Genomic DNA, 19,806 nt, shown 5'->3' with positions numbered 1-19,806 from the left:
GCTGAAACGCAAAATGAAATCCTTCGCCGTAAATCCACCTTCCAACACTGCACTGCGGAAGAAGAGTTGGCGAAAAATCTGTGTGCCAGTAGCACGAAAAAATTTGTCTCCATTTCAAAGAATATCATTGACTGTTTACAGAATTCGAGTATTATAAAAACTGCATCAACGAAATTAGGAATATCAACGAGACCAGATTCAAATGGTAGATATGGATATTATTAAGAAAATGTAACTTTCTATTTTTTAGAAAAATGCCAGCCTTGAAATTATTTGGACGCAAGTGGTTAGCGGCTACTGACGATCTTGTATATCCCGGGCTATTCGAAATTTTCATTCGAATTATTTGGTAAGGCTTGAACGTCAATAGACATTTTCCAAATATTCCATAGAACCTGATTTACCTTGTGAATACTTAAAAATCCTCTAGACACGTGTCACAGCTTTGCCCATTCCCTCAGGTTAATCCTAATGACAATTGCGTGCATAAAATACTACGACGAGACTTGGAAATGCCGTACCGGTGGAGAATTAGTGCGTGTATTCCTAGCTGGGGAACTAACGCTCCTGAGCATTATCGCCACGCTGTTATTCGTCGTAGTAACCCACAGTTCGAGAGGGGCTATCACAGACACGTACTCCCGTCGACTGGTCGAACCGCTCCTGACCGTCAAGTAAGCCACATAGGTCGCAGTTCTCAATCCCTCTCGCAGATCACCCGTCTTCCTTCAAGTATTCCCTCCCACCTATGGTCAACATGTTGTACAATGAGTGTCGCTGAAAAACCGTAATACATACGTTGATGTTTCAGGGTACTCTTACTATTCCCCGAAGTAGTGTGGAACGTTCTGGGAACATTTTGGATATTCACTCGACACGTTGAATGTTCCGATGACAACTATACGATACCCGTCGTAGAAGGGCTGGTTCTGTTCCACTGGGTACTACTTGGCTTAACGATGCTAGGAATGGCTCTTGTGTTCGATCCTCTAGGATCTTTAGGCCTCAGAGATAAAACTTTACAAGATTTTGAGGAACATCGCAAAGTATCCAGCACGTGGATACGGAGGTTCAAATTTTTATGGTGGATGCAGCGAGACGAAAGTGCCGACGAAACGTTTCAACATGTTGCTGGTGAGACATAGGTACATATGGGTGAGGTTGTAATGTGATCGTTGTATGCGACGAAGCTTGCACCGATTTTGCGGAGCATCGATTATTAGAGATAGAGACTGCGTTATGTCATTTTAATGACATAAAAATCGAAGCTTATACTTCTCAAATTTCGCACAACATTGACATGCTTAGAAATGATTCGCGTCTGGTCCGTTTCTGAGTGAAATAAGTCGGTTAGATATGTCAAATTACAGCGGCTTCATTTTTTCAACTTGAAAAAATGTAATTTCGTTTTCATCGTATGTATTAGGATTACTGAGCGCACTGTTTCGAGGCACAGATCTAGTTCCATCCGACGTTATGGCGGGCTGTATTCTGATGAGAGTAAGACAAAAGCGGGAGACTCTTGAATTGAGGCGGTTTCACATGTTAAATCGCCCAGTATATACTTCCGGTGAGATCAAGGCTTAAATAATATAATTTCTCTCATTCGATAGTATTCCTAATTGCTTCTATTCGATTAATTCTCTCCTAATTTGACGCAGATGCACGGGAAATTTTTCGTCTTGCACCGAGCTGGATGTCGCTAGAATGGGCTCAGCATTACATGCAGTTATCCGTAGCTTCTTACGCTTGGATATTTGTCATGTATCAGCATATCTGTACGGGCTGCTTCCGACTTGCCAAATACATGACTTGTTGCGCGTGTTTCAGGTATATTGAACTAAACTGTAAAACTACTGATTTCAGGAAGATGAAATTAAAAGTTTACTTATACAAGTTGCAGGGTGAACCTGACCTAACAAACTATCGCTATTCTTCGTTGTGATACCTTGGCTTGTTCTAGGCGGAAGCACAACGCGGTGATAGATGACAATTGCTGTTTGTGCAATCTTGCAGGTGTAAAATACTTGTCTCGACTATCAGAGGACGATATCTTATACGCATCGTTTCGGAACCATCTTTGCGAGGTGAATAGAAATGAAATGAACCAACAAGCTGGAAAAAACATTTCTACGAAACTAACAGAATTTTTCTTCATCTTAACGACAGATACCTTTCTGCGTGGTTGCCGACCATAAAACTGCAAGTATCGTTATCGTGATTCGGGGATCGCTGTCTTTGCGTGATCTGTTTACAGATATTGCAGCAGCTTCCGATGTATTTGAAGCGGATGGCCTACCACCGGGTAGTATGGTACGTAAATTATGGCAAGTGAATCTTTTTCTTTGAAATTGGCACAATTTCGGCAAAAGTAACAATCAACGATTTATTACAGGCTCACAGAGGGATGATTATTGGTGCCAAGGTGCTATTGAAACAGCTCGATCAATCCAAGATTCTCACAAAAGCCTTTACCATGTACCCGCACTACAACCTCACGCTCACAGGTAATTGCGTACAACTTTCAAAAATGTATATCACACGGATCTGAAATTTTCAAATATTTTCAAGGTCACAGTCTGGGTGCTGGATTATCCGTCCTCCTGGCCCTGCTGATTCGACCGCATTATCCGAATCTGCGAGTCTACGCGTTCTCAACACCAGGTGAGCGAATACCGTGGCAATTTCTTAAAACTTACACAAAGCGGATAGAGATGCTGTTAATTTATTCCTGCACTACGAATGCGAATAATTTACCCCTAGTCATTTTAACACCAGAATACCGTCTAAAAAATTTTTATATACCTTTGACAAGTGCTTAATCGCAATTACCTCGTGTGTATTATAGCTGGATTACTTAGTCGAGAAGCTGCCAGGATCACCGAAGAATTTGTTTTCACAATAGGTCTTGGCGATGACCTCGTTATGAGACTCGGTGTAGACAGCATTGAAAATTTCAGGACTTCTCTACTTATTACCCTTCAGGCTTGCCGTTTACCCAAGGTAATCCGTATGCAATGTGATACTTCCATACGACATATGCCCCTACATCAATATCATTTGCGGCATGTCAGATTTATCGATGTATTGTGAAAAAGAAATACAAATGTTTCGCGCAGTAGTCATAAAAAAAATAGATTAAAGACTCACAATGATTTCAGTACAGAGTGGTCCTCAATGGTCTCGGTTATACTTTGTTCGGTATACCTGAGAGGGACCTCGAAAAGTTGTGGCAAAACGGTAACACAATTGGATCTATGCAAGGGCAACTTCCGCTCCTTTCCGATCCACCCACAAGACAGATGGTGAGTATAATTTAATAGCTCCTCTAGATCGTCGTTAGATAGCAGCAGAAGTCTGAATTAGAATATAAAAACAATACATCAAGTGGTTATCAAATTCCTGTTTGACGCGTCTAATTTTTAAATGTAACATTTTGGTAAATAATTATATTCTAGTGGTATTCCATTAACGAATCATATATCCGTTACCTTGAGTCGTGCTCTAGTGCAATGCTCTTTCTTTTTTAAGGATGCAACGTTATTGGAACGCAATGTGGCTATGCGAAGGTACTCGAGCGTTCGATTATACACAGCTGGGCGTATACTTCATATTTCAAGGTTCAAATCAGCACTCAAGCAAAAAGACAGGTAATTCGCGAATTGAATATTTCACCTTTTAACGTCGTAACTATGTATGCTTTTTGATTGATAATAATCTTTCATTGATGTTAACTGAGAAAATTCACCTCTTTTGAGATTAATGTTTCATTTGAGCTAAGATCCGATAACCAGCCTCGAGTATGTTACAGTGATGAAAACGGAAGTGACAAATGTCGGTACGAAATGCGTTGGGCCCAAGCTGAAGACTTCATGGAGTTATCGGTGATGCCAAGGATGTTATTGGACCACCTGCCTGAAAACTTGGAGCATGCTCTGACTGTGTTACTTGGTCAGCAGGACGAGGCACCCGAGGACATTAGTATAGTGTAGTTCAATGGCGTTCAACCGCCAAAGTTCAGTATCACGATAAAGACTAACTGAAAATTGACCAAGAAAATCAGTATTTGTATATTTATACACATTACACGCAGAATTAAAAGATGTTCGAATCAATTTATACTGCTATCCAAATTATTGATCATTTGTAAAATTCATCTTTATGTACAAGATTACACATCAAGTTTACCACGCAATCAATTGAACTAAATCATCCCAATTCATTGCACAACGTACTGTATAGCTTGGTGTGCAACGCTTGATTAGAAATATTGCTAGGCGTTTAATGACTTTCTTAGAAAAATCTGTAGCATTTGGGATAAAATATCGAATCCACGCCAGTGATGTGTCGATATTTTAGTAGTTCCAATTATCAACAAATAAATAAAATACTTTTGTAATATAAAAAGATGGATAGGTACCATTTGTAGGTATTTTATGACAAGACCTGAGACATTGCGAGTCCCTACACAGAATTGAATGTTCAGAGTTGTAAGAAACCAGGTGACGTTCCATAAGAGAAGACATCCATATGATTGCACGAGCTCGATAAAGGAATTGAGGTTTCATCCATAAAATCGTCATCGTCATTATCATCTCTGCAAGTGGTCAATGTTGATTCCTCATCGGAGACGCTGCCTTGATATACCATGTAAATCGAAGTAAATCTTGGGCCACTTCTCAGGAGAATGTAGGGGTCAAAAGGAAAGAAAGTATCCAGCCAGAGAGTGACACGATTGGTACTTTGAACGACGGGTAGATTACTCCGAGCATTGTGCTCGATTATTGTGTAACAGTAGGCCAGCTGGTAGGTGCGCGTTACAGCCGCAAAATTCCGCACTACTGCCGATTGGCAAACTTTTAATGGATTCAGTCGACAAGCTATAATCTTCGTCAGATTCAGGCTTTGAAGGAACAACAAGTCTGAAAAAATATACAAGTTTGCAAGTGATGGCCATTGATGAAATTGAAATCTTTGAACTGAAATCATGTCTACTTACTTTTTCTAGTCTCGACGAGATGCTTGTGCCTGAAAGCAATGACGTAGAACATTGCCTGGCATACGGTATAAAATACCCCATGCACCCTTACATCGCTATTGGCGCACTCGAGGCTATCTTGCGACGATATGTAACTGTGTATCCACATAGACATTTTCAATAACGTTGTTTTGATCACTCTGTAAAATTGAAATTTTTATTATTTAGGGTGCCTTGATAAGTAAATTTGAGAAATATCGCACTAGAGACATGTCAAGACTAAACCTGTGCAATTTTGAAGGATAAGTTTCGTAAAATAAATATAGAATTCACATTTATTAATGATTGACATACTCAAGTTGAATAAATGTAGCTCTGGCGAGTAGACTGGCGATATAGGATACGGAAGATTGCCGTATAACAGGGGCAACGTTTGGGTCTGAGACTTTCTGCCACAGCCAATTTACAAAGGCTTCGGATACTGTCGGTTTAAAACTACAAATATAGAACATGATAAACTGTACGTGCTGACTGGCGTGCGTGGGCAATATTATTTGTTCAAACATCTTTAGGACATCGTGATAGAGACTTTTCAACGATTCCCAGTTGAGAATTCCCTGATTGTGGCAGCAGTTATATATATATGCAAGCACCTGCTCCATGCATACGTCCAACGTGTGCGCCACAGGATGTTTCATTTTTCGTATTTCCTTCTGTTTCTCATTTTTTATTGCGTCACCCTGCACTTCGTCTAATGCGAATATGATCTGTGCCGCATCGTCACTTTCCTCCATATCTTCGTCATCTTCGCACTCGTCTATTTCCGATCGTGGCGCATAAACGTCCAAAACAATTAACCTGAAAACAAAACAGTACACACGTAGGTAATTAGATAATATATTCTCGTCATGGGGACAGCTTCTCTAAAACCACCTTCGCAATCTTCCTAAACTCGACTTGATCATACTTTATTGTCTTTGCTCCTTCAGAGCAAGAGAAGAATAGAAACTATTCTAAACATAACAGCATTCTCTTACATTTGTTTGCCAAAAAAAGTCTCTTACGATTGAATGAAATTGCCTGTCATATCTTTAATTTGTCCAGACTGAATATAAGTTTGAATTTAAGTCAGTCAAGGTTATCGATACACTCAAGGTCTATCGATACAATACAAGTAAAAAAATAACAATATTATGAATAAAAATACGTCCTGTAATAAGAGGTCATTTTCTAATCAAGTTTGATTTATATTTGGTTGATTAAGAAGAACAATCCCAAAAATATTTGTAAAGTAGGGATCGACCGATATTCACGATTAATTTATCTCCAGAACAATAGGTAATTCATATCGCGTCACGTTGCATCAAGGTCCGATTTCAAATACCTGTTGATTATCAGTGAAAGAATGTCAGATCTGAGATGTGGGGCATACTCCAGTATTTGAAGAAGGGCATATATGTAAATTTCATGTCTTTGCGTGTTGAGCCTCCAGTAAGGATAATTTGCTACAAGTGATTGTAACAAAACGTCGGTAGCCCTAAAAATGAAACACAAGAGTTAGGAAGCATTATAAATAACTCGTCTGTCCGGTAGTGCATAAGAATTCATATTCTTACATGGGAATAATTTTCATAAGCATTCGCAGGACGTCATGCACATGCCTTAACGTTTGAAGATCCTGATTTTTTGATTTGGAAAATTCCCATTCCGTAGTATTGTCATCCTCTTCTGAAAATGAATAATGAGTTAGATGAAGAGGGTCGTTCATGGTTGCGAATCAGTTATGGGTCAAGTCAGGTACGTGACAGCTTGACTTACCAGATTTAAATCGATCTACTAGCTTGTCTATTATAAGCTTGGCATGATAGTTATGAGCAGATACTAGATCTTCGAGAAATCCTTTGTAGATTGTCGTTACTTGCAACGATCTGGTTGTCCAATTAAGCGTCAGCAGTGCCTCGATAAATAATCTATGTGACGGGCCAAGTAACGAGATACAAGCGTGTGTTTCCGTCAACAAATCTATCAACTCACTTTCCTGGAAAAAGTTGAGAGTTGTAAGACATGCCAAATAGATAGAAATTACGATTATGTTTAAAAGTATCTTTACTAAAAATTTAGTATAATGATACATACCCTAATTTCCGAGTCACGAATGGTACACACAAGATTTTCATATTGCTTATGACTTGTGCCACTTTCGAAGCTAAGCAATATATCCTTGAGATTTTTTGGAAGTTTGAATTGTACTCTGTTTGCCTGGTTTATAATTTTTGCTCTGATGCCTGGGCCTTTCAATATCGACGATACACTGCTGAGCCTTGACGAGGTCACAGACATCTGAAAATTTCCAGAATTGCCAATACTTGCAACAACCTGCGTTTATCATGCTCAGATACTTAGAAATTAACAACAATCACCACCTTTACGAATAACTGAACGATCTCTAGTGTCAATTATAATAATGAAAAGATATTCCGAGGACACGAATTTTCTGATTCTCACAGCTTGGGCTGTCCTAGTGTCATGAAATACGCGAGCAAACATATGTAGGTATTATCATAAGATGAAGCAAAATGTTAACAACATGAGGTCCAAGTTATCGAATATTCGAAACCTGGAATTTGATGCTTGCAGACCAGACGGGTGAGCGACATTCGCGATCGCCATGTGATGGCTTGTGAGGTTAACGCCAATTTAATAACCGGTTCAAATTGTCGTTACGGTACTCACCTTTGGGCAGTTGTGAATGAAATTCTTTTTATCCAACAGGCTTGCTTGAACGTCGTATCGTTTCTTTTAAAAATTAAACGATTGCTCGATGAAACTGTATCACTATCTGTCCAAATCCGTACGAATTTGTGCACGAGGAGCATGCATCGCTACGAGCATCAAACGCACACTGTTGGGCAGTACAGACCCGCACATGACGGGCGGCGGAAACCGGAAACTGAGACAAATCAATTGAGAGTCTGGCAAACAGACTCCAGCTCAGAGTAGTTTTGGGTTTGATGCAATATGAAATATAGTTTTTCGCGGTTTTTGAAAACATGTTTTAAACTACAAGTATATAAACATATATAAGTATATAAAAATATAACTATGAAGTTATCGGCGATATTCCTTTAGTGGTATGTACCAAATATGTACCAAACTCTAACTTCAGAGGGTGCCCTGGTCGATCGCGACGTGACGTATACTTATATACAAATATCAAAGTCCATATATCTCAAAAGCGAAACCGGGCTTAGCGGCCCCATTTTATGCACAACTCTGAAGAAACCCACTCCGCGCATTTTCATTTGACACAGAAATGTAAAAATGGCATAGATTCCACGAAACCGCAGTGGTAAATTCGCAGAATTCATACCATGAGGGTTCGCTATGCAATGGTATCACTTACCGGACTCTGAATCCCATTTTATACAATTGAATACATACGAATAGTATAGGTAATAAGAATTGTTCTTCAATGAGGGAATAAGCAGCTGTATAAAAATCCCAGTCTGTCTTTCTCCTTGTGAACTCCCGACAATCACAACTGACAAGTCTCCTGCAGTCGCAGGTGGTGTACAAAAATGCAGGGAATTGGAAATATGCGAGTACACAGGATTCTATTTTGATGAAGTCATGTATTATACGTTTATTTTGGTATAACAAAGTCAGCTGAACCAGAAGTAATGGCACATGTTCGGTGTCATCTGCCTTGTATCCGGCACCTTTTTTGCTTCTCTCACCGTGGATGGCATTTATTCACTCGAGGGATTCCAACTTGAGTTCATCTCAATGGAGGTAATAGTCCGCTCATCCTGATGGATATCTGTTAAGAAAATTATATTAATACAGACTCTCTAGCGCAAAGTAAAGAATTATGAATTTTGTTAGAGAACGAGTGTACCTAATGCACTTCATTGACTAATTTTCGGCACGTGAACCGTCAAATATCAAGCATATATGTTTCTCGCGGCCTCGTTCTAATAATTTCATATCGAGAGCTGAACGACAACAAAAATCAGTCAATTTTGGAAAAGCATAGAATTAGAGATGAAAAAATGAAGAAAGAAAGTAAAAAATTGCCACCATTTCAATTAAATTTTACACGGAAATATCTGCACCCTAAACGAACCTGTGGCTTGTGGTTGGTGTGGTAGTACCATCCTGTTTATTCGCATTATTAACCACGCAATTTCCAGTAGCGCAATGTCGGAAGTGTAAGAAAACGACGGCATGACTCTAGCGCCAGAGTTCGTCAATTTGTAGCATTTCACAGTTTTCAGCCAATTTGAACTCTCAACGAACGCCAAAAGCCGTAGATAGCACGCAAGTAACGTAGTACAATACACCGTGTACTATTTATTGATTTCATGTAAATATGCGAATTATTATATAGAAAATTGATAATTAGCCGCTGAAGCAAATACTTGATAGGGGGCAAGTTCGATTAAATTGAAAATGCATGAATTACACACGGAGGTGTATATGTATGTATACAGTAGAAGGATACAGATGTGTACGTATGATGGCATAGAATTGCATGTATTCTAAAAACGGTATTAATGAAAAAATAAAGTGAAGGGCGCACGCGTCTCAACATACCTTTTCCCACTTCAAAGCCATCAGCTTTGGAACGGAAACGCAATCGCTTCACGCTATCCGGTTATTGGAGGATGATAAATCGCCAGAGTCTCTATCCGCATCTATCGGGCGCTTATAGGCAAGAGGAGACCGTTGTTTTTGCTCTCCATTTATAAGAAGATGTCGAGCGTCGCCCGTTGATATCCGGCTAATCCAGTTAAGCGCTCGCATCTACAGCCGGGCAACGCCAACGCTTCGTTTGCACTCTCGTTATTGCAGTATAAGTGGCCAGTTGATATCGAGCTAATCCAGCCGTGCGTTCGCATAAACAAGCCACGCGTACAGACAAAGGTGACTGCAAATCGTGTTCTCTGGCAACCCAGGTCATTTTCCAATGGATTCGGACTAAACCGACAATTTTAGCAGTGTTTTTCAACAGCCACTTCATCGCTCGCAACCCAGGGCAACGCGTGGCCAGGGGCTAAGATCGATAACTTTGTATACCCAAAATTGGGATTCAATGGATTGCCTTTCTTGATTTCTATACTCCTTACATAATACACCCTAGGCACGATGTCACGATTCATGATTTAGATCGGGACGAGTCACATATTTTTTTCTACTCGTTTAAAATCTACCATGTAAAGAGCTGTGGGTGGGATACGTCGGATTTAATCATTTAAACAAATCAACGCCAATGTTGTCTCAAAAATCATTGATTTTTTATCAATAATTTGGGCATTGTCTTTTCATCCAATCGCTCAGGGTATTAAAGAAGAACAATTTACAATTATTCGGCATGTGAAAATTCGATACAGCATTAAAGAATAAAAAATATATATGTATTGTAATAACGGAAAACTGATTAAGACGAAATAAATACAACCGTGCACTACAGCATATCTGCGAATGACGAGTGAAATTATTATTAAAGGGAAGAGACACCCGTTCCATACATTTTGTATTTCACCTCTATCTCCGCAATGTATGAATTTCCGATTAGAAATTTGTAGACATACATTAAAAATCATCTCAATGACGTTTTCGGTTTATTGATGAACAGTCAGACATAATTGTTACATGTATAAAAAAAAAAAAAAAAAAATAAAAAATAAAAATAAATGATACACAGCATGTCCCTCATATCTCATGTTTACCCTTTCCACTGCGATCCTACGCTAACTAGGGAAATGAAAAATCTTATATTCAGTAAGGTTTCAAACTGTTGGCCTTTGGTCTATGCCTGAATGGAATATTATTTCAGTTAAAAAACCAACACTGTCGTCAGCAAAATACGTTCTCTACAATACGTGAGATAAACCTGGCAACAAAACTAATTCTCAACGAAACTCGATTCGGGGTATAAAATTTTATATCGAACGGTTAGCGATAGTCACGCGAAACCCATTCACTTTTGCTACACAATAATTGTCGTGGGAATCTAATACTAACATAGTGTCGCTATGAACCTAAATCTAAGCTATGCGTTAATAATTTTTTTCGGTCTAACTGCATCTTATGATAGGTATCTTAAAATGGTTATTTTAAGTTTAATATAAATTATACATTAAGGTTGCATTAATTCATAATTGAGTGGACTGCGTTTTTTTTGTTTCATACACAGGGTAGATCGAAATAGTTGTGGCGCAGGTTTATAACCGCACGCTAATCGCCGCAAGGTATTTATTTGTCTCCGACGAACGCTACCGATCGGTATAGTACTTTAGTACCTCGGCGGCATCGAGTCTGCCGGACCTGGGAAGCTAAAAGGTCAAAAATTGAAAATCGCAGATTAATTGTTTCGCTTCGTACCGCGGCTTGTTAGAGTTACAGGGCAGAAGAATCAAGACTGCCGTCAGTCAAACTGAAATATTGTTGTCCCTTCGTTGACGCTTGAGAAACAAATTACTTTTTAATGAAAACTGACGCGAAAAAACGTGATTCTGCAGCCAGGTAACGGCACGAGGGAAGTCTAGGTAAAGCGAAGAAGGGTCTAGGACCAAGAAAACTGTCGTAATCAACTGTGATTCGGGACAATAACGGTTTTCATTTGAGTGCGTTCGCTGCCTAAAATATCAACCTCGCAGACAGAGATTTATAATATACGATGCGTACGAACGCCAAACGGCAAAAAATCAGTGATAATATCAACTCACCGCCCGGCACTCCTTGGACCATAGGGATCCGTTCTGTCATATCCGTCGCTGTAACTGAAATACACCGAAAAACCAATTAATCATACGAATTAAACGGACATTGGATTGTTTAGCATAATTTTTGAGGGAATTGTATCCTTGCCATGAATCAGTTTAATACAAAGGTTTTAACTGGGATTAAACGAGGACTTTATGTTGCCTTGAAAGATTAGAAGTTGTCTTAATTTAAGGAAGACACTTCTTGCCCAAATTTCGAGGCTTTTGTCTTGAGTTCAGTTGCTGAAGCGAAGCATAAGCTAAGCTAAGCTAAGCTTCACTAGCCATCCGGACGGCCATAAGAATTTCAAATACGTGTTTGTTTCAAATGAATTTCATCAGTCGCATATTATGGAAAATTATTTAAATTACTCACCCTCCACCGACTGGAGGGTACCCTCCGCTAGGAGCGGCACTTCCCGGTCTTCTGCTAAACATGTCCGCTTGTGGCCCGGGACCTGTGCTATAATTGGGTACTGCACCAATAGGCCTGTCAAATAGAGGAAAATTAGTAAGGGGAGTCTCTTCGTTCCTGTTGAATTGCATTGGTCCATCCTGAGTAAATCCCCCAGTTTCCCCTTGACTTTTAGTTATAACTCCTGACCCTGCTGGAAAACCCCTGTTACGCAGCGTTATAATATTATTAGTAAATTATCTTTCATCCACATCGAATGATCAGAGCAATTTTTTAGTACCTAACGTTGCCTAGTATATGTGAAATCTACGTGTCGTGCTTTGTTGGCATTGAGTTATTGCGTGAACGCAATTATTCTTTGGGATAAATTCACCAGGAAGAACTTCGAAGAGAAATGAGAAAAAAGAAATCTACTTGTTTGGAAAGCTAAAAACATGATGAATTGGGAAAGCATACCCAGCTTCTGTGAAACCTCCGCCATAAGCTGCTGTGGCACCTCCATTCCTCATCGGTCCTGATACCCCGCGATCGTAATCGTTTCTTGGTGGATAATCGGCAGTACGAGCGCCACCAAATGTGTCACTTCGACCATAATCAGCTGGGCCACCACGACTGAAGTCACCTCCCATACTCGCTGCTTCAAGAAATAAAAATTTGCAAGCAGATCAGTATAAGCGTCATACATACGACTATGATCTAATACAACCATATCATAGAGCAAAAACATGGATGCTATGCAGTTATAAGGTTCACTTAACTGGAAGCATTACTTACAAGATCGGCCCCCAAAATCTGCTCTTGCTCCAAAGTCTGCAGCTCGACCAAAGTCTGCACCTCGTCCATACTCCGGTGTCGCGGTAGGTCCGTATCCTCCAGAAACCCCTGAAGCAGGGCCGTATGCTCCTCCCATTCCTGGTGAGCTTGTCGAGTACCCTCCTAGACCACTTCCGCTATTTTGTCCGTAACCACCACGATCGTTGTATCCGCCTCCGAAATCAGCGCCACGACCAGTGTAATCGCCACCTCCCCGATTACCGTAGTCGTTGTAACCACCCCCGGCACCGGGACCATTTCTGCTGCTGCCGAAATCACCTCTTCTGCCAAAGTCACCCCTTCCACCTCGATCATTGCCACCAAAACCGCCATCCCGGCTACCACCTGAAGTAAACAAACTCACGTTGCTTCTCATTTGTCCTTTTATAGAATAATCTATTTTATTATCAGCATTATAGTTTAATTTGGACGATTTGTATCCTTGCCATGAATCAGTCAAATATGATAAGATTTAACTGGGATTATACAAGGGTTATTTGATTTAGCCTCGGAAGATTAGGAACTGTCTGAATTACAGAAAGTCCTTGCCCAGGTTCTGAGGCATTTTCATAAAAAAATTTACATGCATCAACGAACGATATCACAATATCGATCATTTTGACATCTTGTATAAAAATTCTTTATCATACTGTTGTTGGTATTCTTACCTCGACGATCATTATATGGTCCCGGTCGTCCGTCACGACCTCCGTCCCGACCTCCGCGTCCCCCTCTCATAGGACCACCCCGACGATCGCCGTCTCTCCGAGCACCACCCCCGCCGCCACCCCCTCGAGATTTTCCTGTCGATTGTTCGACGTTGATGGTTGCTCCTTTGAAACTTGAATTGTGAAGAGTTTTGATTGCCGTTGCTGCATCCTCTTCCCGTGCCATATGAACAAATCCGTAACGGTTCATCACATCACACTCTGTGACTTCGCCAAAGCGTAGGAACAACTGACGCAATTCATCGTTTCGACAATTTTCTGGCAGTCGGCCGACAAAGATCTTAGTTTTTCTCTATCGATGAAAATAAAGAAACATATTTGTGATGTGGAGAATTAGTAGGGAATATTTTTGAATAAGTATTTATTTTTACCATACAATTATTCCAAATCAATTTAGGAAATGATAAAACAGGTTCGACGTGCAAAATCCAAGTAGTACTGTGTCTTTCAAATCGACCATATTAATGTACAATACAAACATGGTGTCTGTTGAAGAGTCAACTTTTCTATAGCTCGATCCAACTAATGAACAAATCTCACAAAATTCACTTTGAATTGATGTGAAATATGTCGAGCATGGTTTAGTATAGCGAGTGGGTGATCTTGTGCTTTTTCACTTACCGGTGCAGCGGTAGAAACTATTTTCTGTAAAGAAAGAAACACCAGTTACTACATTAAATATTAATAAGAGAAATTGCGTTATCCCAAATTCCCCTATGACAAAAAGTAGACAAGGAAAAAATAATTAAACAGCAACTTCTCATCCTAATAACAAGGTCAAGTGGCAGAACGTAAGGCTCAAGTTGCCACATACTAGTAAAATAATACCATTAACTAACGATTGAAATTTTATCGAATTTCATGGAAACCTGTTTTTTTTTTTTAAGCAAAAGTAATGCAATATTTGGCTGAATTAGGAAATTTTAATGTTGAGCAAAATCGGCTACCACCTTGAGCTTAATCGAAATAAGATAAGGCAATTTTAATATGAAGCGAGAGTACAATAAATCTCGCCTACATTATAATTCATTCCTATCCGTATATTAATATTGTTTACACAAAAAAATTAATAGGATATCTAGCTAGTGTAAAAGTAAATACCTTTTCTTCAGTCATTTTCGTAAGAAGGAAGTATCAGCTAGAACAAACACAAAATAAAGATACAATTGGTATAATTATTTATATGCAAAAACAACAAATATTATTGCTGGTAAGCTGTAAGAAATATTTGTGAGGGCCGGAGAGGTGATTCCATATACGGAGAGAAACACCGGCAGCTTAACGCATGAACGTCGGTCACGACTCAATAGCACACTTTTCTCTTAAAATATTTTACTGTGCCGCTTCCACCCATCGCAAAGTACGACACCACATACCATAAGCTCGGCGCATATCTAGAGTCACTTGGACCAATAGCAAGTGCCGTCATGCACTGTAATCATAAAGTAAGCTGAGGGATATTTTCAAGAGAGCCCACAGATTCTGTCTTTCGAACAACATCATTATTGCAGTGCAGGGTGTCATTTCCATGAATCGAACTGATTCTTGAGGTTCTCGCATGTGCGTTGATGCATTTAGAGAAAGAGGGTGTGTCGCGTGTTAAGCCCATGAGATCCTAGGGAATGAAGCAAGAGACGCCTTGCAGCGTTTGAACGACAAATAATCTATGCGAATTCCACGAATTCTTTTGCCGTAAGCTCTAGTTTTTCCTCTCCGCGTACGGGAACATAAATCACTGAAAATACTAGCAGACGAGAATCTTATCTACATTTCCGCCCTATTATACAATTACAAAAAGACGCGACGCCGTGTTCAAGATAGATTGTAGACCGAATACCCGGTGATGCGCCATTAAAGGCCACCTTGCCATGTCGGGTTTTCAAGAATTTTCAGCTAGCTTCGCGTGCCCTAAGTCGCTGTTCTAGTGCTAGAACGTAAATATTATGAGTGTTGAAAGAGCGGGAAGCATAATATAATCTCGGCTGCTCAAAAATTTCTGTATTTCGACATATTACGCCTTAAATAAATGTACACTGGCGAAAACAAATTGGAATCCCCACCCGCATAGCGTGGCTCAACGGGTCATTGGGATAGCGTAACGCCGATACCGGAGAAGACATCAAAGATAATTCAAACACCGAATCTATTGCATTTTAAGCTTTCAGCTGATAATGAACGAAGCTAATCAATAATCTGTACTCACCGGAATGCCTGCGAATCGGTAAGATTAGTTTTAAACTGAAAACGTATTATTGAATGCAATTATTTATCGAGTAGACGACCATCAACGCCACAGAAACGGAAACGGAATGGACGTCGCAAAGCCGGGTGGCGTCATTCCCTCCAACAATACCAAATTTCTTCGAGAGGGAGACGGAAGTCGATCGTACCGCTCTCTGACGGAACAGGATGAAAACGTGCAGTGCCAAAGCAGGACATGACGTATGTACCGCGTCGCTTTAAGCACACTGTTTAATTAATCACTTCCGCTTGTAAACACTCGTGTGCATTCTGCAGCACCCCCACCACTCCAATGCCGACTCGATTCTGTATGGTCTAAGGGCATTCTGATTGATTCTGATATTTCGGATTGTGGGGAAGTGTCAGTTCCAGCAGGGTCTAAGCAAGATGTCGGAAGTTAAGTCACGCCGTGTCGCGCAAAGTGAAGATTTGTCGAACGTGGAGTTTGAAACCAGCGAAGATGTCGAGGTTATCCCGACTTTTGATAATATGGGACTCCGTGACGAACTACTACGAGGGATTTACGCCTACGGTGGGTCATTCTCATGAATTTTTATGCGGCGAAGACAGCTAACCTGAAAATGGTTACGACTTTTTACAAAACTGTAACCTACATCTGTGCATACACTCATGCTAATATATCTGCTAATGGTAATCTAACCAGAAACCAATCCAAAGATTTTCCATTTATTTCAATATTTGTTAATTACTGGAGAGGCACTTGAGAGGTATAGGCCAAGCAATGGAGCTCGAAAATTAATACTATCGTGACGAAAATCTTAGAAGCAAACCTACTGTGCCATATCATGATATAGAGGGGGTTCCATACTACATTCCGACCATATTTCCAATTCCCAAATGTTATGCTTTTTTTTTTTATAAACAATTTTCATAAAAAAATGGCATTTCTTTCAAGTTTTTCGCTTACAAAATCGAAACTACTTGACCAATCTTGAAAGTGCGAATGAATGATTTGTAGAGTATCAAGGTGCGCACAAAATGAGATGAAGAACGTTCCCATACAATAATTGGGGAAAATCAGGAAAAGTGTTGAAATCATTCCTTCACACTTTCAACATTGGTCAACTAGTTTCGATTTTAAAAGCGAAAAGCTGAAAAACAATGTCATTTTTTCATGAAGATTGTTTATAAAAAAAAAAGACACGTAACACTTGGGACTTGGATATATTGTCAGAATATAGTACGGAACCCCTCTACATAATGTCACAGTCGGTTTGCTTCTAGGATTTTTGTCACGACACAATGCTCTATTGCTTGGCCTAGTATGATGAATCTTCATAGCCAGTATAAACAAAATGGACAGATTAACTTGCTGATCTTGGTTAGAAAATGTATAAAAAAGAAGGATCTGTACTTTAAGCTAACCGTTCATTGCTTTCAACTTGGTGCACATCTTGTCCAAAGTAATGTGCGAACACAGCTCCAAGAATTTTGCAAACACAAAGCTTTCAAACTGTGGTCTTTCATTTTTTAACCACAAAAATTTTGTTTTAATAGGTTTCGAGAAACCGTCGGCAATTCAACAGCGATCTATTAAGCCAATTATGAAAGGGCGAGATGTGATCGCCCAAGCACAGTCAGGTACTGGTAAAACAGCCACCTTTTCAATCGCCATATTGCAGTCGTTGGATACGCAGGTCCGTGAGACCCAGGTTCTCTGTCTGTCTCCCACACGCGAGCTTGCTACACAGATCCAAAAAGTGATATTAGCTCTGGGTGATTTCATGAATGTGCAATGCCACGCCTGTATCGGAGGTACCAATTTAGGCGAAGATATCAGAAAATTGGATTACGGACAACATGTTGTATCCGGTACTCCAGGTCGAGTATTTGGTAAGTAAACAACGAGTGTCGTTCACGTACCGTATTGAACCTATAGCCATTATATCTGATTCAGAGTCTTTTACTTTCTGTTATGTTTGATCTGAAATCAATTGCATTGCATTGCAGACATGATAAAACGCAGAGTATTGAGAACAAGAGCGATAAAAATGTTGGTTCTGGATGAATCGGACGAGATGCTCAACAAGGGATTCAAAGAACAGATCTACGATGTCTATCGGTATTTGCCCCCGGCTACCCAAGTTGTACTAGTTTCCGCTACGCTACCCCACGAGATCCTTGAGATGACCAGCAAGTTTATGACTGATCCTATACGTATTCTTGTTAAACGGTAATTAAAACCTCTTGTGCATATTCGCTTATCATATCTAGCGGTTCTCATCTATAGACAATTCTTCAATCACTTATTTTTTATTCCAGCGATGAATTGACCCTGGAAGGTATCAAACAATTTTTTGTTGCGGTTGAGCGTGAAGAATGGAAATTTGATACTCTGTGCGATCTGTACGATACCCTTACAATAACACAAGCTGTTATTTTCTGTAACACAAAACGCAAGGTAGACTGGCTTACAGAAAAGATGCGCGAAGCGAACTTCACCGTATGTTCCATGCATGGAGATATGCCACAAAAAGAAAGGGACAACATAATGAAGGAATTTAGATCTGGTCAAAGGTATGTAATTTCACCCGTGCCTAATCTTCAAATTGTTACAGGCATCATGTGAGCAAGTGTGACAATAATGTCAATACGAAAATTCCAAAATTAAGACACGCTGATCGATTCATTTTATTCACCAAATTTTCTATGTAACGCGTATTTTTTATCTAGCATATCCTACAAGTAATAATGACATGTGTTTTCTGAATCCTCAGCCGAGTATTAATCACAACGGACGTGTGGGCTAGAGGAATAGATGTACAACAAGTATCATTGGTGATAAACTATGATCTACCTAATAATCGAGAATTGTACATTCACCGAATTGGACGTTCGGGACGTTTTGGAAGGAAAGGTGTATCCATCAACTTCGTAAAAACCGATGACATCAGAATTCTACGTGATATTGAGCAGTATTATTCCACGCAGATTGATGAGATGCCCATGAATGTCGCCGATTTAATCTAATTCAAATATTACCCGTTCTCCTCAACGTTTTGATGATAACCAATAATGGTACTATTATTTCTTTTCGTTGCAAAGTTCCCTATATCTATGAAATAACACTAGATTACTTGTACCGGTTTCTTCTAGCTCGTTCATCCTATTCCTCAGAATAGAAACAATGGTGCAACATATTTCTACCTGTGAATGAATGCCTATCATTATTTATATGAATAATTATGCGTACCTGAAACACCATTATTGCAGGTCTATTGAAATCTGTTATTTTTATTTTCTTCGCGTTAGTTCATTTCAAATTGATGTGCAAACTCAGCTGACATGGACGTCCTGAATAGCAAAATATATTTTCCTACAAATCAATCTGTAGACTACTTTGGATTTTTGGAAAAGAAACTTTTTCTGTGAGCAAATCGTTTCGCTATAAACGTCGGATTAGGTACGATATTATTTACATAAAATAAGAAGTATGACAAATGTAAAGTTTTATTAAAAATTCTTTATGCTCGGATTAGGTACGATATTGTATGCATATAATAAGAATTATGATAAATGTTAAGTTTTAATAAAAATTCTGTATCCACAAGTAACGTTTCATTCTTGAAACATTGTTACATCAAGGATAACTTGTCATATACCTATTTATGTATACGTATATTTCATAAACACTAAGAATAAAATATTCAGACCCTATATCACGGTTGTTTAATATTTGTATCATATCCACACAATATCCTAATTCCAGTCATAAAGAACTTTGAGAGAAGTAAAATCGTCAAATCACATCTGCTCTTGAGTCCACGAAATGATGCACCCTGTTAGAGGATGCAAATAATCAATAAAGTGGTGTGCCAACTCAAACAAAGTCCAGCTGACCAG

At 39.5% G+C, this 19,806-nt stretch overlaps 4 protein-coding genes across 11 annotated transcripts; 2 read left to right on the top strand and 2 right to left on the bottom strand.

Annotated features, from left to right (window-relative positions):
* The first annotated feature begins 254 nt into the window (after positions 1 to 254).
* LOC124186913 (diacylglycerol lipase-beta-like) lies at positions 255 to 4,115 on the top strand. Of its 2 annotated transcripts, XM_046579035.1 has the most exons (13): positions 255 to 349; positions 462 to 674; positions 812 to 1,134; positions 1,427 to 1,570; positions 1,662 to 1,830; positions 1,964 to 2,087; positions 2,170 to 2,313; positions 2,396 to 2,507; positions 2,572 to 2,664; positions 2,849 to 3,003; positions 3,162 to 3,305; positions 3,532 to 3,650; positions 3,812 to 4,115. In XM_046579035.1, the coding sequence occupies exons 1-13, from the start codon at positions 255 to 257 to the stop codon at positions 3,990 to 3,992; spliced, it is 2,016 nt and encodes a 671-aa protein (XP_046434991.1). In that variant the 3' UTR covers positions 3,993 to 4,115. The 2 variants fall into 2 exon arrangements, with proteins under 2 accessions (XP_046434991.1, XP_046434992.1); XM_046579036.1 differs by lacking the exons at positions 3,532 to 3,650; positions 3,812 to 4,115 and having other exon boundaries at positions 3,167 to 3,305.
* On the bottom strand, positions 3,898 to 7,901 carry LOC124186915 (RNA polymerase I-specific transcription initiation factor RRN3). Of its 2 annotated transcripts, XR_006871742.1 has the most exons (9): positions 7,712 to 7,901; positions 7,115 to 7,318; positions 6,797 to 7,016; positions 6,595 to 6,706; positions 6,363 to 6,515; positions 5,333 to 5,836; positions 5,000 to 5,178; positions 4,421 to 4,922; positions 3,898 to 4,039 (listed from the first exon to the last, which is right to left on the bottom strand). XR_006871742.1 is itself a non-coding variant. In XM_046579042.1 (8 exons), exons 2-8 carry the CDS (start codon positions 7,316 to 7,318, stop codon positions 4,483 to 4,485), a joined length of 1,812 nt encoding a protein of 603 aa, XP_046434998.1. In that variant the 5' UTR covers positions 7,712 to 7,901; the 3' UTR covers positions 4,418 to 4,482. The 2 variants fall into 2 exon arrangements, 1 of the variants encoding a protein (XP_046434998.1); XM_046579042.1 differs by lacking the exon at positions 3,898 to 4,039 and having other exon boundaries at positions 4,418 to 4,922.
* Positions 7,902 to 8,590: 689 nt separating this feature from the next.
* Positions 8,591 to 16,052, bottom strand: LOC124186918 (keratin, type I cytoskeletal 9-like). 6 transcript variants are annotated; one of them, XM_046579048.1, is made up of 9 exons: positions 15,905 to 16,052; positions 14,803 to 14,839; positions 14,323 to 14,346; positions 13,642 to 13,993; positions 12,935 to 13,318; positions 12,617 to 12,797; positions 12,122 to 12,364; positions 11,710 to 11,763; positions 8,591 to 8,798 (listed from the first exon to the last, which is right to left on the bottom strand). In XM_046579048.1, exons 2-9 carry the CDS (start codon positions 14,815 to 14,817, stop codon positions 8,783 to 8,785), a joined length of 1,269 nt encoding a protein of 422 aa, XP_046435004.1. In that variant the 5' UTR covers positions 14,818 to 14,839; positions 15,905 to 16,052; the 3' UTR covers positions 8,591 to 8,782. The 6 variants fall into 6 exon arrangements, with proteins under 6 accessions (XP_046435004.1, XP_046435008.1, XP_046435002.1 ...); XM_046579046.1 differs by lacking the exon at positions 8,591 to 8,798 and adding an exon at positions 10,581 to 11,316; XM_046579047.1 differs by lacking the exon at positions 8,591 to 8,798 and adding an exon at positions 10,581 to 11,316 and having other exon boundaries at positions 12,617 to 12,794.
* A 152-nt stretch (positions 16,053 to 16,204) lies between these two features.
* Positions 16,205 to 19,622, top strand: LOC124186921 (eukaryotic initiation factor 4A-III). The gene is made up of 5 exons (XM_046579057.1): positions 16,205 to 16,474; positions 17,461 to 17,796; positions 17,914 to 18,136; positions 18,226 to 18,480; positions 18,681 to 19,622. Exons 1-5 carry the CDS (start codon positions 16,330 to 16,332, stop codon positions 18,931 to 18,933), a joined length of 1,212 nt encoding a protein of 403 aa, XP_046435013.1. The 5' UTR covers positions 16,205 to 16,329; the 3' UTR covers positions 18,934 to 19,622.
* Positions 19,623 to 19,806: the final 184 nt, after the last annotated feature.

The sequence above is a fragment of the Neodiprion fabricii genome, chromosome 7 (assembly GCF_021155785.1).
Source record: "Neodiprion fabricii isolate iyNeoFabr1 chromosome 7, iyNeoFabr1.1, whole genome shotgun sequence".
Classification (NCBI taxonomy): Eukaryota; Metazoa; Arthropoda; class Insecta; order Hymenoptera; family Diprionidae; genus Neodiprion; species Neodiprion fabricii.
This window is presented reverse-complemented; position numbering and strand designations above follow the sequence as displayed.

Bases quoted from the DNA above. Each gene is read 5' to 3' on its own strand.
- LOC124186913 (XM_046579035.1), top strand. From the start codon at position 255: ATGCCAGCCTTGAAATTATTTGGACGCAAGTGGTTAGCGGCTACTGAC. The intron at 1,135-1,426 runs GTGAGACATAGG...CGTATGTATTAG, and splicing joins AACGTTTCAACATGTTGCTG to GATTACTGAGCGCACTGTTT. The intron at 3,004-3,161 runs GTAATCCGTATG...CAATGATTTCAG, and splicing joins AGGCTTGCCGTTTACCCAAG to TACAGAGTGGTCCTCAATGG.
- LOC124186915 (XM_046579042.1), bottom strand. From the start codon at position 7,318: ATGTCTGTGACCTCGTCAAGGCTCAGCAGTGTATCGTCGATATTGAAA. The intron at 7,017-7,114 runs GTATGTATCATT...AACTTTTTCCAG, and splicing joins TTCGTGACTCGGAAATTAGG to GAAAGTGAGTTGATAGATTT. The intron at 5,179-5,332 runs GTATGTCAATCA...TCAATTTTACAG, and splicing joins GCTACATTTATTCAACTTGA to AGTGATCAAAACAACGTTAT.
- LOC124186918 (XM_046579046.1), bottom strand. The intron at 13,994-14,322 runs GTAAGTGAAAAA...TTTCATCGATAG, and splicing joins TAGTTTCTACCGCTGCACCG to AGAAAAACTAAGATCTTTGT. The intron at 13,319-13,641 runs GTAAGAATACCA...TGTTTACTTCAG, and splicing joins ACCATATAATGATCGTCGAG to GTGGTAGCCGGGATGGCGGT.
- LOC124186921 (XM_046579057.1), top strand. From the start codon at position 16,330: ATGTCGGAAGTTAAGTCACGCCGTGTCGCGCAAAGTGAAGATTTGTCG. The intron at 17,797-17,913 runs GTAAGTAAACAA...ATTGCATTGCAG, and splicing joins TACTCCAGGTCGAGTATTTG to ACATGATAAAACGCAGAGTA. The intron at 18,137-18,225 runs GTAATTAAAACC...TTTTTATTCCAG, and splicing joins ATACGTATTCTTGTTAAACG to CGATGAATTGACCCTGGAAG.